This window comes from Sabethes cyaneus, chromosome 1 (assembly GCF_943734655.1).
Source record: "Sabethes cyaneus chromosome 1, idSabCyanKW18_F2, whole genome shotgun sequence".
In the NCBI taxonomy this organism is placed as follows: domain Eukaryota; kingdom Metazoa; phylum Arthropoda; class Insecta; order Diptera; family Culicidae; genus Sabethes; species Sabethes cyaneus.
Genome location: NC_071353.1, coordinates 169,519,806 through 169,535,757, shown reverse-complemented (window position 1 = coordinate 169,535,757; position 15,952 = coordinate 169,519,806). Strand labels below are relative to the sequence as shown.

Here is a 15,952-nt window from a genome sequence, read left to right as displayed (position 1 = left end):
GTCAGGGTTTGTCAAGGGCTCCAATCGGAAGACAAATTTGTGCAGTGTTTTTTCTCTTTACACTGCACTTCGTAGAAAATGCGAACTTCAATACTGTTTATTTTGTTTACACTGTTGCTAATTTGTTACATTTTTTGTACCGCCTCCCCAGCAGAACAAAACGCCATTTCATGCTTGACGATGTTCAATCATCAGATTAGTTGCATTTAGTAGCATGAGCGAAATCGGAAGTTATCAAGTAGCCACAAAACTGGTTCAAACATTATTCAGCTGTCTGTCAGTCAAGTTATCTATCGCTCTTTGCTCTTTTGTTTTCTTTTGTCTGCTCTTTCGTCACTGCATCGTTAACATACCGAGCGAGCGCAAGTGTATGTGTGTTGTATAATAATTTTCTCGGAGATATTTTCTTGATCCATTCATACAACTTGCGAATTCTCTTGCTACTTTTGCTCTTTTTTGTGCTCGAGCAGCCGTGTTAGTGAGACCTCTCGCCTCGCCATAGTAACAACCTGAGCAGCACACACAGTGCTAGCCTAATTTTTATGAATTAAAAGTCTCGGTCTCGCCATTCCGCTGTCTGGTTCGACCGAGTCTGGTCGTCTTCTGTTTACACTAGACTAGCTGTGCTGCAGCCGGCATCGTCGTCACGCTCGCTCGCTGTGTAACAAATACACTCTCACTCACGAAATTCTCTTGCACTGTGTTCTCACTCACACACCCGCGGTTCGGGTCGACCGACCGTGGAGGAGGTGTTTTCCCGTTTTTTTTATTCACCCACTTTGCTCATTCTCGCCTTATGTTGTGCTGCCTTTGTTTTGATTGGCCGGACACCCCGTGCTGCCGGTTTCCGCGAGCCGCCACAAGGCGCGCGGCGCGGCGGGGTCTCTCGTCGGTGGTCACGTTCAAACAAATTAGCGAGTTTCAAGATAGGCATCTGTGCCGGTTTGCTGCGTCTCTTTCGGTTTTCGCCGCCTGTTGCGATGCAACGTTTGAGAGTTCGGCCCTGCACGTTAGTCTTTTTTTCTTTCGACGTTCCACCGAACGACGTGCCGTTGAAGATGCGCGAAAGTTGTGCTGTGATCTGTGGAATCTGCCCGTATTATGCTTTCCCCTATGATACGCTCATCTCACTGTTGATAATTGTGCAAACGCGGTTCCTCGGGCTGCGAAGGAGACTATGTACGCTCGTACGTACATTCCATTATTATGGATTGACATTTAGCTGAGCGCTCTGTGTCCGTACGGCTACCAGAAACGGCCTATTTTTAGCATTTACAGGTTAAACCAATATGGCTGCTCATAGGTTTACGCTTGTGGCGCATTTGCCTTGTAGCCATTTATTCAAGACAACGTTTATTCGTGAACTGTTCGAATATTAATGATCTATTTTACAGTTAATGTCACTCTTATATATATTAATCTTCTACGCTATACCTACTATATCTCCTACAGCCTATCAGTCACAGTTGCATTGATCTAATCAGTAGTTGAACAAACTGTTGGTTCCCTTTTATAGTTCATAAAATTTTCGGAAAAAGTCTATTTGCTATTATCGGAGGATATCGTATTGATCACCCATCCCCTGTTGTGTTAATCAACTTTGACGGACGGGCGATGAACAAACGCGCACACGATCACCGACAAAAAGCTGACGTAGCGATTATTGGTCGGAAGGTAGGCACAGCACAGTTTATCGGATTTAATTGCGCCGCATTTATCCGCTCTCAACCAAATCAACCGATGATGGCAGGCTACTCGGCCTGCCTGCCTGCCCGCTAGAATAATGGTACAATAATAGCGTGTCACACAATCAGTGCTATGATCACAGTCAGTGCTACGGCAGTGAGTGGTGTGATCTACGGTGATTCGTTACGGCATGTCAACTAGCAGCAGCTCAGCTTGGGCAACCACAACAAAAAGGGGTGTCTCGTGTTACACACAAACGATGGCTGTGGAGGAACGTTCCCGTGAGCTGTTTGTATGGTTTTTATTATCAGTTTTATTTTTATTGTTGTTGCGCAATAACAAATGAAAAAAACGGCTGAAAAACGTGATAATTATCAGGGTCATATTGGCATTTTTACTAAAATCACCAGAGGAAATGTTTCCAAAGCCAAATAATTCTTTGACCAGTGTAAAAGTGTGGATGCTTGACGTCCGGTTGTCAGTAAATTCAACTAACGAAGCTGACTGCGTGAAGCTCGGAAAACAATACGGGACAGCAGAGCCGACTCTCTAGTGTCTCCAAATTCCAAAAAGCTGGTATTAGTTTACAGAACCGCGCAAGATCGCTAATCTAATCGACGAAATCGGAGATAGATTTCACCACAGCGAGACAGCCTTAGCTTGTCCGCATCAGGAACCAAGCAGAATTGCAATATCGTTGCAGTACACGGCGAGTAGCAAAGTCCCAAGGTTACTGCCTTGCGGGACACCAGAATTATTACTAGAAGCATTATTGAATGCACGAGAAACTGATATATACTTTTTGGTGCTGCTCAGAATTACCCGACATTTGGCTCATGTCAAGAGTCTGGTTGAAAATATGACCAAAATCTAATTAAAAATGTGGTCCTAAATCTAGTCCAGAATCTCCTTCAAATTTGAGACAAAATTTGATAAAAATGAGGTCAATCTAGTCCAGGTCGCTCATCAGGTCTAAAATCTGGTTCAAAACCTAATCCAAAATCTGACGAAAAGTGTAGTCCAGAATCGGGGTAACGTCCACAATTTGGTCCAGGTCTAAAAACTCGTCAAAAATTTGCGGTCCAAAATGTTATCCCAAATCTGATAAAAATGTGGTCCATGATCTGATCTAGAACTTCATGCAGCTCCAATATCTCGTTTAGGTCCAGAATCTGGTCCAAAATCTGTTAAAAAATGGGGTCTTAAATCTTACTTAAAGCCTGGTCCAAATCTGATAAAAATGTGGTCCAAAATATGGTTTATAATCTGGCCCACTTTGAGAATCTGACCCAAAATTTGACTCAAAATCTGATAAAAAATGAAGCACATTCTGATCCTACATCTGATACAAAGTTTGAACAAAAATGTGGTCCAAAATATTATCCAACATCTGGGCCAAATTTGGTTAAAACGTGCTCCAACATCTGGCCCAAAACCTGATGGAGGTACAACATTTGACTACTCTGGTCTAGAATCTTATTCAAAATATGGCACAGATCTAATTGAAAATGTGGTCCTAAATCTAGTCCAGATTCTAGTTCAAATTTGAGACAAAATTTGATAAAAAATGGTGTCAATCTAGTCCAGGTCCAAAATAGGTCCTGGTCTAGAATCTGGTTCAAAACATGATCCAAAATCTGATGAAAAATGTAGTCCAGAATCGGGGCAACGTCTACAATCTGGTCCAGGTCTAGAAACTCGTCCAAAATTTGATAAAAAATGTGGTCTAAAATCTTATTGAAAATCTGGGTCAAATCTGATAAAAATATGGTCCAGAACAGGGACCGAAACGGTTACATTTGTTCTATACATTTGCCAGCATGCAGTGCCATGTGTCAGAATCTCAGCCAATACCGCCGCTTCGTATTGTTTCAGTATCGAGAGAGCCTATCTCTTGATGTGAGGAAACTAGCCGGAATACGTACATGATAATAAGCAAACATTCTTATTTTCACTGTGACCAGTCGAAGAAAATGTCACAGTATAGAAGTGACAGGCATTCGCCGCTTTTTGCTTACGGTTCTAACTGGAATAGTATGGAGAAGCGATAGAGAATTAGGTGTAATTATTGTTGCATTTTTCACCTGAAATTTATGTTATATTAAAAATTGTTGCATTTTTGTACGGTTTTGTGGTTGATCACTACTTTAAAGATCTTGTAAGAATAGAGAAGAGTTCAGCAATGGCAATCAATATGCAAGAAACCGGTCGTCTACTTTAGTTTTTAAACCTCGCATATTCTGATAGTAGGTGCAAATACTAACCGCGTCATTCTCATGTGCAGCAAGTTTTCAATCAGGACTCTGCACGTGGGAAATACACAATTAAAAGCTACTCGGTTGGTCTGTTTTTATGACTTCGCACTGGATATCATAGGCGTTTTTCGGCACTAAACATCACCGATTTTTCGTTGGCAACTTTTCCACTAGTTTTATTCGAAATCACCATTAAGATGAGTTCAAAATCTAATTCAAAGACTGATTTAAAACCTGGTCAAAAATGTGGTACAATCATGTGGTTCAGAATTTAGTCCAAATATGTAACAAAATCTCAAAAAAAATTGATAAAAAGAATGGAGCTCTCAATCTAGTCCAGGTCCGGAATTTGGGTCAAAACCTGATCCAAAATCTGATTGGTGGTTTGAAAACTGATGAAAAACTGTGGCCCAAAATCTGCTCCAGTTGTGGTCCAAAATCTGACCCGCAATCTCGTCCAAATCTGTTCCAAAATTTGGAACAAAATCTGATAAAAGATGTGGTCCAGATCGGGTCTTCGCCGCAACAATGTCACGCTTCGGCTCTGATTTGAAGTCCGTTTGTTCTGCGGTTTTGTTTCGAAGTAGTCTCTGTTTTGTCTGTTTTTTTTTTCGATGCCGTTTCAATCTGTTCTGCAGTTCACTGTATAATTACCTCAGGCAGGTTTTGAAGGAGAGCTAATTATAGCATGATTTTCGTTGAGTTAAGTGCATTTAACAGCATCGCAAAACCGTCTAATAATGCAGCCCAATCCAGTGACGAAAGGTGCTCTACAACCGTAAGTGCATCAAAATAGTTTAGAGGTGCAACCTCTAAATTGACAGCTGCAAACTTCTGCGGGACGTATCAGCCTATAGGCAAGAAATCCAGCTGAGGATACGAAGGATCAGCAGAAAGTAGCAAAGAAATGGCCCCAGACATAGATGTTTCTTATACAGGATGGCAGTAAACAAAGGAATTTAATTCCATCGACACAGCAGCATTAGTCGCAGGAAGCTGGAGAGAACTGTCGTACTGCACTCCATCCTCCCCATTAAACCTTGAAATTTGAGGGTGGTTATAGTCACTGTAAATTTTCGTCTAAAGACCCTTCGTTACGTTATTCACGAATTGAGGGGATATGCTCGTTGATAAAGCGAGATTGTCACCTTGCTTCTATCAGGAGGGATGTAAACCGTAGCAAGAATAAACTTCATCTCTTTGATAATAGCAGAGACACAGACTTGTTCGAGACAATTTGCACGCCCTAAATTGACCATCGAACTTTTTTATCTTTCAATATTTTTTAACCAAATTTGGGAATTTTGCCGAAAATATTTTCTATTTTCATAATATCTATAGATAATGGCCATATATCACATGGTCCCGGAATTATTCCGAGAGTTCCTTGGGGGACCGAGACATGGCTTTTTTAGATAAAGTTGCCAAATATTTAAAATTTGATTGAAATCTGTTGATTTTTGTAAACATATCATCGACTGTGGACATATCAGTTACTTTGCTGCAGTTATGAGCCATGGTGCGCACCATCCGGATCCGGGGGGACAGCCTCAGTAAAGTATGTCGTGTCGCATATCAAAAAACATCAGCATTCGATAAAATAGCGATTGGTGATCATCTCATGTCTCTCAGAGGCCGTATGACCTCAACTCCTCAACTCAACTCCATCAATGGGTATGAGCGGTCCGTAAACTGTGTACAGCAATCGGGGCCTGCCACAAAAGACGACCATTAAGACTGTCGCAGTGGCCAGTTAACCCAATGGCCTTCTGGCATACAAAAAAAAAAAAAATACGTGTACTAAAAATCTCGGCCTAAACAGGTGCCTATTTACGGAAAAAATTACTTGTAAAAACGGTAAATTTAAGCTTAAAATCAATTTTTAAAACAAATAAAGCAACATATGATATTTACATCTTCTAGAAAGTGACGTATTTTGATAGTATCAAAAAGTTTGTAGAACATGTCGAACCTATTAGATGAGGTTGTGTGTATATAAAGTTTAAAAAACTGATTTTAAGGGGGTCACAACAGAAAGTCAATTATATCTCGCAAACCATATGATGCAGATACGTAGTATCTTCGGCAAAGTTTAATGAAATTCAAAGTTCTACAACTGTGCCGAACATATGATCACAGACAAACAGACGAGACACTCGCGATAATTCCATCGTCCAATCAAAAGCCACTCATTTTTCAAAAAAGAATGTTTCGCAACATGGCTACACCGCGGCGCGCGAGTGTTGCTTTGAGTTTTCAGTATAAAACCATTCAAATGTATAAAACCCTACAGCATAAAACCCTGCAAATGCAAGCTACTCCGCAACATGCATAACAGAGGGTGCTAGTGTGCAAGCAAAATGTGCAGGACGTTGGTTTTTAAAGGATTTTCTTCTAAGTGTCATGTCAGTTCGTCAGTGATATGACCATGCTATCTAGTTCCTATTAAAAATTGTTATCCCCTGTAATGCTGTTATCAAATTTGTTATACCCTTAATATTTAATTATATGAAAATGTCGTTAGATGCAGAATACTTTTTTATGAAACTTCTGCTAAGACACCTAAGCTCGATACGTCAGGAAAAGCAAAAAAAGACTTTTGACGCGTTTAAATTTAAAATTTACGTGAAAAACCTCACAAAATCTTAAAATTTCTTGTCAAAGCACACAACGGTGGTATAAAATCCGAAAATCGCTTGAAAGCTGCCTAAATTTCGAAATTGGCGTAAAAATCCGCCTAAATCTATACCTATAAAGAAGGATTTCTGTCTGTCTGTCTGTCCTGTGTTCCTTATAGAATCAAAAACTACTGAACCAATCGGCGTGAAAATTTGCATGTAGAGGTTTTTGGGGCCAGGAAACGTTTTAGTGATGGTTAGAGACCCCTCCCCCCACTAAGAGGGGGGGCTCCTGTACAAATGAAATACAAATTTCCTCCTAACTCGAGAACTAATCAAGCAAATAGAACAACATTTGGCATGTGGGTGTTTTTTTTGGTGACAAGAATTTATTCTATGGTGAATTGAGACCCCTCCCCTCTTTATAAGAGGAATTATAACTCCTCTCTCCTTTAAGAGGGGGGACTTCCATACAAATTTCCTCATAACTCGAGAACTTATCAAACAACTGCAACCAAATTTGGCATGTGAAGGTTTTCGAGAGCAAGAAAATTTTCTATGGTGAATTAGGACCCCTCCCCACTTTAAGAGGAGGGGCTCCTGTACAAATGAAATACAAATTTCCTCATAACTCGAGAACTAATCAAGCGAATTGAACCCAATTTGGCATGTGTGTGTTTTTGGAGACAATTTTTTTTCAATGATGAATTGGGACCCCTCCCCACTTTAGGAAGGGGGGGTCCTATACAAACGAAATACAAATTTCCTCATAACTCGAGAACTAATCAAGCAAATAGAGCCAAATTCGGCATGTGGAGGTTTTTGGAGGCAAAAATATTTTCTACGGTGAATTAGGATCCTTCCACACTTCAAGAGGGGGGGCTTCTACACAAATGAAATACAAATTTCCTCATAATTCGAGAACTAATCAAGCAAATGGAACCATATTTGGCATGTGGGTGTTTTTGGAGGCAACCATTTTTCCCATGATGAATTAGGACTTCTTACCTTTTTAGGAGGGGGGGGGCTCCCATTCAAACGAAATACAAATTTGATCATAACCGTAGAACTAATCAAGCAAATGGAACCAAATTTAGCATGTAGGAGATTTTTGAGTCTTGAATTTATTTTATGATAGTTAGAGACCTCTCACCCCTGTGGTAGGGGGATATGGACTCTCATACAAATAAAACAGAAATTTTTGCGAAACTCAAAAACTAATCCAACTCGAGAAATTTGACTCTTCCATAAAACATTAATCAATAACAAGACCACAAAAACTATCTATAGTAACACTAGATCATTCAGGACGAGCCGGTCGCGAGTGTTGCCGGTGACCCGCCGTCGGAAGCGCCGCCCACTGGGGGGCTTGCAAAACTCGAGATTGTGACAAAGATCATCCGAGATTCATGATTTATGTACAACACAGGTTAATTTGTGGCAATACGAAGTTTGTCGGGTCAGCTAGTAGTCATATAAAACACATTCACGCAAGTCTCGAAAAGCTCAAAACACATCTAAATGTCTACCCAAGAACTCGTTTTAAAAATCCAGATTTGATGCTTTTATGTGCCGTATAATTCTATAAAACTTCAAATCACCTGCGTTGAGTTCCATTAGTATTCTAGGCGGATGTCCCGGAGTATGCAACTTGAACCAGCACTCTGCTAGACGGGGAAGATTCATTTTTATTGGCGTAATTGCTTAACTATTGCGTTGTCTCCGTGGAAATAAAGCTATAAAATATATCATCATATTTTTTCTATTAACGGTCAATCTAATATGGTTTTTTCAAGACAGGAGTTGCATAAAAATCGAATAAAAATCAGTGGCAATAGAGCCATAAGTGTAACTGAAAGTGTCCTAATTTTTATAAGTCGTGAACGTAAAATTCAATGAAGGTTTGTTCATCACTGGGACCATTAAATAAATTCATGTTATTATCATGTTCTCACAGCTGTTTTTTGCTTTTAGCTATTAGCAACCCTTTTGGCAGCACTGCTCCGCAGTAGTACCATATGTAAACACAAGCATTAATGTGTTAGTTAGTCTAGTGACGAGCGGCGCATGGCACGAGATCGCAGTCGCACTCTTTGACTCTTTGATGTATGTAGCCTCACCACTACTATCACCACAGACTAGTTTGCGCTGCCTCTACTTACTAGAGATTACGGTGTCGTCGGTGTCTTGTTTATTTACGAATGATTAGACTGGTGCAACCGTTCCGTTGCACCGGTAAATTGCGTAGAGCATTGACGGAGACGTGTATTGCAACGGTAATTCGGTTTTGGTTGGTAATTTTTTCACAATAATCAGCTTTCTGCGTGTTTGAAAATATGTATCATTCATGACCAATAATATGGTCATTGATTTCACCGTTGTGAATGAAGTCTTCTGCGTATTTATTCTCACTTCTTGAATGCAACAACACATTCATCCGGTGTCGCGTAATCTGCCGGTGCAACATAACACACCGCTGCTCTTACATCATATCGTGCGCGCACACGCACACAAACATCTTAGATGCAAGTCGGTACGGTACGGCGACTGATAGAGCAATCATGATTCATGATGACGACGGAACGGAACGACGATGATGTTGCACGTCACGTTAGTGCGGCGCGGAAAATCGCGCATGATTACGATTCATTGAATCAGCACACACACACACAGCATGCTATCGTAAAGGGCCGCTCACTGGTATGGGTGATGTGCACAGCACGCACGAGGATGGCCCTGCTCTTGTGTGTGCCGTGTGTGTGGCACAGGAGAAAACGAGAAAGGTTGATCCGATTGAAGCCAGAACGACTTTGCTGATTGTCTTTGGTTGTGAATAGAAACAAAAAAAAAACAGCTTGAATTTAGCTCTGTGTACTTCTTTCGCCATTTTGTTAAATAACTTGTACGACGGCGGAAAGCTCAGCTCAGCCGCTCGCTGCTGTGTGTGTCGTTCATTCTCGTCGTCATCGAACATCGAAGTATATATCGCAGCGCAGTTGTGTTGTGTGAGGTGAGGAAAAACTTTTTCTCTCCCGTTGACGGTTCGGTTGTGTCGTCTTGTCGGTGGTGGAACCGAACCGAACCGACACAAGTGAGCAAAGTGAGGTGAAAATAGTTTGACAAATTCGCCACCGGAAATCCGAAGGATTCGCAAAGTTGAAAGTTGCACAAAGTTTTCCGATTTTTGAAAAAAGAAACCTAATTTGGTGTTTAAAATTTGGTGATCCGAACTCGTCTGTGGTTTTGATATCAAAAGTGTGCTAACTAAAGTACCACAGGCTAATGATACTCACACACACGCCCTGGTTGAGAATTCCTTGCGAATAAAGGAATAAAGTAGGATTTTCGTGCATCAAAACAACACAAAATCAGTCAGTTTATTGAAGAATCCATTGCGAATGATTAGTGAGATTCAAAATTAACAGTGATAGTGGTTTGAATACTCTCAAAATTTACTTATTACTATCGTCTGAATAGTACGGAAAAAATGTGTACCGTCAGCCATATTGGTTTCGATGTGTGTCGATGATGATACATGGTGTGGACACATGACAGAGAGAGAGCGTGATCGCGGGAGACGAAGAGAGAATATAAACACACACACATACACCACAGAGTCGGGCAGAAAAGAAGTTTATCTGATTAGCAACGAGACGTCGTCGTCCGTCGTGCAAGTTTGCTGCCGATACATACCGTAATCTATCCGATAACAAGAACAACAACAACAACAACAACGGAGAGTACCTTTCGGAGTCCCATCAACAATTTGTCCAGTGAGCGATTAAGAATTGCGCTTAACAACACTGGATAGTGTTGCTATCGGCCGGACGAAAACAACGTCGCTGTACGTCAGTGCGTACCTACCGCACTAGAAGACCTGGCCAGCGTCGGTGGTGTCAGTGCCTGCCAGGTCACTACGGCGGGTTCCGTTCAATGAGTGCTCGGCAACGAGATGGATTTGATAAGTAATTGCCAAAGCTTGGGGGTTTATAGATAAGGAAGAGTCATTTCTTGTGTTTACTTTATTTTTTGGGTCAAAAACGGGTAGTTTTTTACCGTCTCAAAGAAGACATGTAGTCAAACATAGTAACCTATAAATTTTAGGATACTTTTACACTTGATCATTGTGCTCCTGTCATTTATCCATAGCAACGAATAAACAATCGGAAGAAATTTTCAATTTAAAATTGTGATGGTAGTTAGGATTGTGCCTTTTACTGAATTATCAGTTAATAATGGGGTTCTTTCTTATTTCATTGTGATTATAAGTAGTGAAATGAAAGTAACTAACTACATTCTATAACAAACAATAATAATAATTAGTAATATAATCTAACAACCTATTTTTTCTCCTTCCGCAGATGTCTGCCGGTACTCAGTTGCAGATGGCACCACAGACAACTATAGTACAACAGGTTGGCCAAAATCATCTCCATTCGCATCATCTACAGCAGCCACAGCCACATTCTGTGCAGCAACCGCCGCCGCCGCCGCCTCCGCATTACAGCAGTCAGCAGGCAGCAGCAGCAGCAGCGGCTGTCAGTGGATTGGGCGTACCGCCTCAACTCGGCGCGCTCACTAGCTTGCACCAGCAGCAACAACAGCAGCAGCAGCAACAGCAACAACAACAGTCACATTACACTAATAACAACAAAGATCAGGACTCGAACATGAGTACCGGATCGTCACATAGTGATAAGGAGCTAGAGACTATAATCAATACCCCGACGCCGGAGAAGATCCCCCGGACGCCGTCCGATCGGAAGCGGAAGCGAAAAGCACCGGACGACAACGGTGGCCCGGGCGGGGGAGGCGTGGGAGGTCATGTTCGTGATAGAGATAGCGTTAAGGGTCCGCGTTTAACAATACCACCATTAGGCGATAGTAAGAAAATCAATGACTACTTTTCCAAACATCCGGTGAGCAGTCCGCATCGGCCCCACCCGGCCGGAACCGGAGCTGGTGGTCCCCTAGGAGCAATAAGTAATTCTGGCCCCCAGGCACAGCCCGGCCAGCCTGGCAGTGGAAACCAAGGGCCAAGCCAGCAGGTTTCCACGAAAAGTCCTAGCGCCCAGCCGCAGCATGGTCAGTATCCAATGTATCCACCTAGTCCTCAACCGCAGCTTGGTTCTGTGGTAAACTCCAGTGGTAACCTAACCAGCGCCGCAGCGGCACAAGAGCTTTACGTGCGTTCTCAGCGTGTCCCATCTTCCACACTAGTTCCTCCATCATCAGTATCCGCTACGTCATCGTCGTCGTTACTAAACTCATCCTCACCTGTTGTTTCCGCTGCCGGCGTAGTTGTCTCGAACGCCCAGCAGCAACAATCGCATCGAGATCGAGATTCTCAGCCGCCTCCACCTCCCCTGCCACCCGTGAGTGTTGTCCAGCAGCAGCCGCAGGTGGTGCAGCCGCAACCGCCGGTCACGCCGACGCCGACCTCCATGGGGACCGCAAATTCTTCACTAGCCATCAATAGTCTAGCGTCGTTAAACCATGCCAACAACGGTACCAACACTAGCAACAGCAGCAGTAGTAATCACAGCAGCATACCGACGGTTCAATCCTTAGCTCAATCAAATGCCCAACAGCAAAGCCAGCAGCAACAACAGCAACAGCAGCAGCAACCTCCGACGCCACCGGCTCCGCTGATGGTGTCCAAGCTGGTCCAGACGGACCTCACCCTAGCCGATATTAGCGATCGCGACACGGACTTCGAAGCGTCCCGGACACGGGTCGACGAGCTGTCCCGGTTGTCCGACGAGCAGAAGTGTCAGATCACCGCCCACCAGAAGGTGATCGAGCAGCACAAGAGCCACATCAACAAGTGCATCGACGTCGTCAAGAAGCTGCTGAAGCAGAAGAGCAACATCGAGAAGAAGGAAGCGCGGCAGAAGTGCATGCAGAACCGACTGCGGCTCGGGCAGTTCGTGACCCAGCGGGTCGGTGCCACGTTTCAGGAGAACTGGACCGACGGATACGCGTTCCAGGAGCTGGCCAAGTGAGTATAGACATCCTATGTTAGAATTAATACTTAAATAAGGGGAGGGTTGTAATCAATTCAACGCAGCTTGTTCGTATCACAAAAGTAAACTAGTCGAGCAAAGTGACACTCGAAGTGACTTACATAATAGGGCCCTATTTTTACAGTTCCTGAACTAGAAAGCCCATTACAGAATTTTAAAAGCGTCATGCAGTTTGTGAAGCGTAGCTGATTTTGGCGGTTTATGGGAAACAGTGGTAACGTCGGCAAAAGCACATGTGAAACGTCTTGCGTTCTTATTGAATTCTACGACCTGCAAAAACGAAGCTACTGTGAACTGGGTAAAGGTGCCGATTCCCAGCCCATTCAAGCCATGATGGAAACAAGCTTGCCTCATTGCAGTGGATGAGCCAGACATACCCAAGCGTGAAATTCTTGTGTGATTCTTTCCCCGTAGTGTAAAGGATACAAATGAAGACATTCTTGCTTTCGTAGAGAGCCAAAATGAAGAATTGATAGTTGATTCTTGGAAGATCCTTACGCGTTTCACGGTTAAACAACATCACGTTGAACTGATCCTTACGGTTGATACCGTTTTCATGAATTCCGAGGATACTGTGATGCGTGAGACTAATCAACGTTGGACGGTAGATACTGGCATAAGGGAAGGGACGACGGTTCCGGCCGGAATGCTACTGCAAATGTTGAGGGTTGCTCTTGCAATGCAAATCAGTGTAATAATTCCAGTAAATAATAGCGTCAATAATGGAGAAGCACGGTACTTGCAGGCGCCACTACCGACATTTGACGGAAGTCTCAAGAACTGGGAGAGAGACTGGTATTCAGAGAACAGACGAAGATGAGTTCACCAAAGGTAATAAGTGAGTCCGGCAGAGTTTCGGAAGTTAATTGATGCTTGTACAAAACACGTCGATGCACTCAATAACCATGAGTTGCGTATTGAGGGATTGGCTGAAATGATGCTTGTGAATATAGCCGCTCAACACTATAGCTGCCCAGCGAGGGGTTGCTTTTGTACTCGAAGGACCACCATTTCATGGGACAATTTGTCAACTATTGGGCAGCAATGGGAGTTAAAATTCAAAAGTCAATTCCATTGCACCCACAATCAAATGATTCCTTAGAGAGGCGAGGTCAAGCCATTGGTGCAACTGTTTTCATAGCACTGTCGTTCGACCTTACGCCGTGTGCGGCTCAGCATAGCCTTCCTACCAACTTTTGCCAGATGTACAATGGGAATCTTCCCAAGCAGGACCTGTAGCTGGTTTTTACACACGTCGGGTTAACCTAGAATCCAACGCAGGAGCATTTCACGTTCCACGTCAACATGTTTGAATCAAAGAAATCAGTAACACCCACAAAACGAATTGGACTTTTCTGTCATTGGTCGTTTATTCGATCCATTGAGATTTTCGGAATTACTCATCGCTTTGCCGAAAATGCATGAAACAAGACCTTTGGCGGCTTGGATTAGAATAGGACGAATCTTTACCACTTGAACAATCTCACACTTCGGTGGGCTATGGGAGGGTGGGGTAAAAGCTGCCAAACCTCATTGTCAGACATGTAGTGGAAACTCAACTGATGCAACAGGAAATGTCAATATTTTTGACCCAAACCGAAGTAATTTTTCAACAATCGACCATTGGCTCCTGTATCAAACGATCCGGATAACGTTTCAATTTCTAGCCGGCAGATCAGTTGTCAGTGCTCCTGACGAACGAGTAAAAATGGGACGATTGAGTAGTTAGAAACACATCCAATTAATAAGGGAACATTTTAGAAAGTTCTGACCAGTCGAAAATCTTCGCCATTTACCATACCACCCAAAATGGCACGAAGAAAGGAATTCCTTTTTACACCGGCTCTACCGGTTTCAACGTTGGCTACTGACACTTATGTGCTATAATTTGAGTTCATATCCACCGCGCTCAATTCAGCTATGTCGACATACTATTTTGCTTGATTGATCGAGATTGCAAAACAGATGGAGCTTCCTTACAGTACAATGTTTAAGTCGGAACAAGTTGCAGTGATATGCATGAAGAATGGTATTTTCAGTATATCACCCACATTCAAACGGAGGTCGAGAATTCGCTTGAAACGCTCGTAAATCAACGAGCTGGAAGTTGTCTTTGAACCGCTTCATACATATCTGTAGGTATACAGGATTATACTTAGTCTTGTTCTTAGCGGCAAGACACCGTCACAGCAGATGGACGGCGGCAAAATGGGGACAATCCTTGATATTCTCCAACACAACCACCCGAACCCAGTGGTTTTAAGTTACAACCAGGACGGAAATCCAATCGTAAGCATGACACAGAACCGACAGAATTCTACAAAAATGGTCGGCAGAAATCTACCAAAAAAAATTGCAAAGAACCACTAACAACGGCACTTCACTGGATAATTTCAAATATTTGGGAGGAGGAGAAACTACCGGTATGGTTTGTCCCATCTGTAGAAAGGGTGATCGGCTCATTTGCTATAATTACCGTGGCCTTTTGTTACGTCGTCAACCCCCAATATCAAGAGAATTTGTAGGACAGTCGGACAAATCCTCCAGAAAAGTCGGGAATACGTGTTTATCCATCATATTATCGCGGACTTCAAGGCAACATACAATACATATAGTCGAGCGCGAACAGCTAATAGCAGATAATGCAGGAGAACGGTTCTAGAGGGTTACGACAAGGGGAGGCCCTGCATGTTATTCATCATAGCTATTGAAGGTGCGATCCGGCGAGCCGGCATCGAAACGAAAGGAACGATCTTCGGCAAAAGTAGCCATCTACTACTAGCCTTCGCAACGACCTCGACATCATTTCTAGAAACGTTCGAGACAGTACAAGTGCACTCCGTGATTGGTTTGTTCGATCCAACAAAAATAATTGGGATGACGCCAAGCGAGATGCTGCATAGCCAACCGAACAAATCTCCTTTGCACACGCTCGATGCGTAAATTCCAAGTGGTTTGCTTGGAAAACCAAACCAAATTGCAGCGCACAGTATAATAAATTTATTGGCAAATAAATTTAGAAAAGCTTGTATCGACGGCAGTCGTCTTCATCTGCCAGATTCCAGTAGTAACGCAACATTGTTAAAAAAACAACGGAAAAAAGCAAAGGTCCTATGTTGCTGCCTTGAGGAACTCCAAATTTATTGGCAGACAGCATGGGGGAAACACTGCAATCACAGTACTCAAATTTTAACCGATAAAATTGTCTACAAAATCTCGTTTTAAACGGGAATATGTCCATGTCCATAACACAATGAAACCGCCACATTCACGATCGGGAGTTACTCCTTTTGAGTTCCTTGTAGGGTGGAAATAACGTGGAACATTTCCATGTTTGTGGGAATGTTCACAAGGGAATGCTGGATTA

General features: G+C 42.8%; 1 protein-coding gene across 1 annotated transcript in view; it reads left to right on the top strand.

The window, feature by feature from the left end:
• Positions 1-15,952, top strand: part of LOC128741486 (serine/threonine-protein kinase tousled-like 2) — a 102,110-nt gene that overhangs the window by 67,021 nt on the left and 19,137 nt on the right. Inside the window, exon 2 of the mRNA XM_053837346.1 lies at positions 10,921-12,560. Coding sequence (XP_053693321.1) covers positions 10,921-12,560 — 1,640 coding nt within the window. The remainder of the gene's footprint in view (positions 1-10,920; positions 12,561-15,952) is intronic.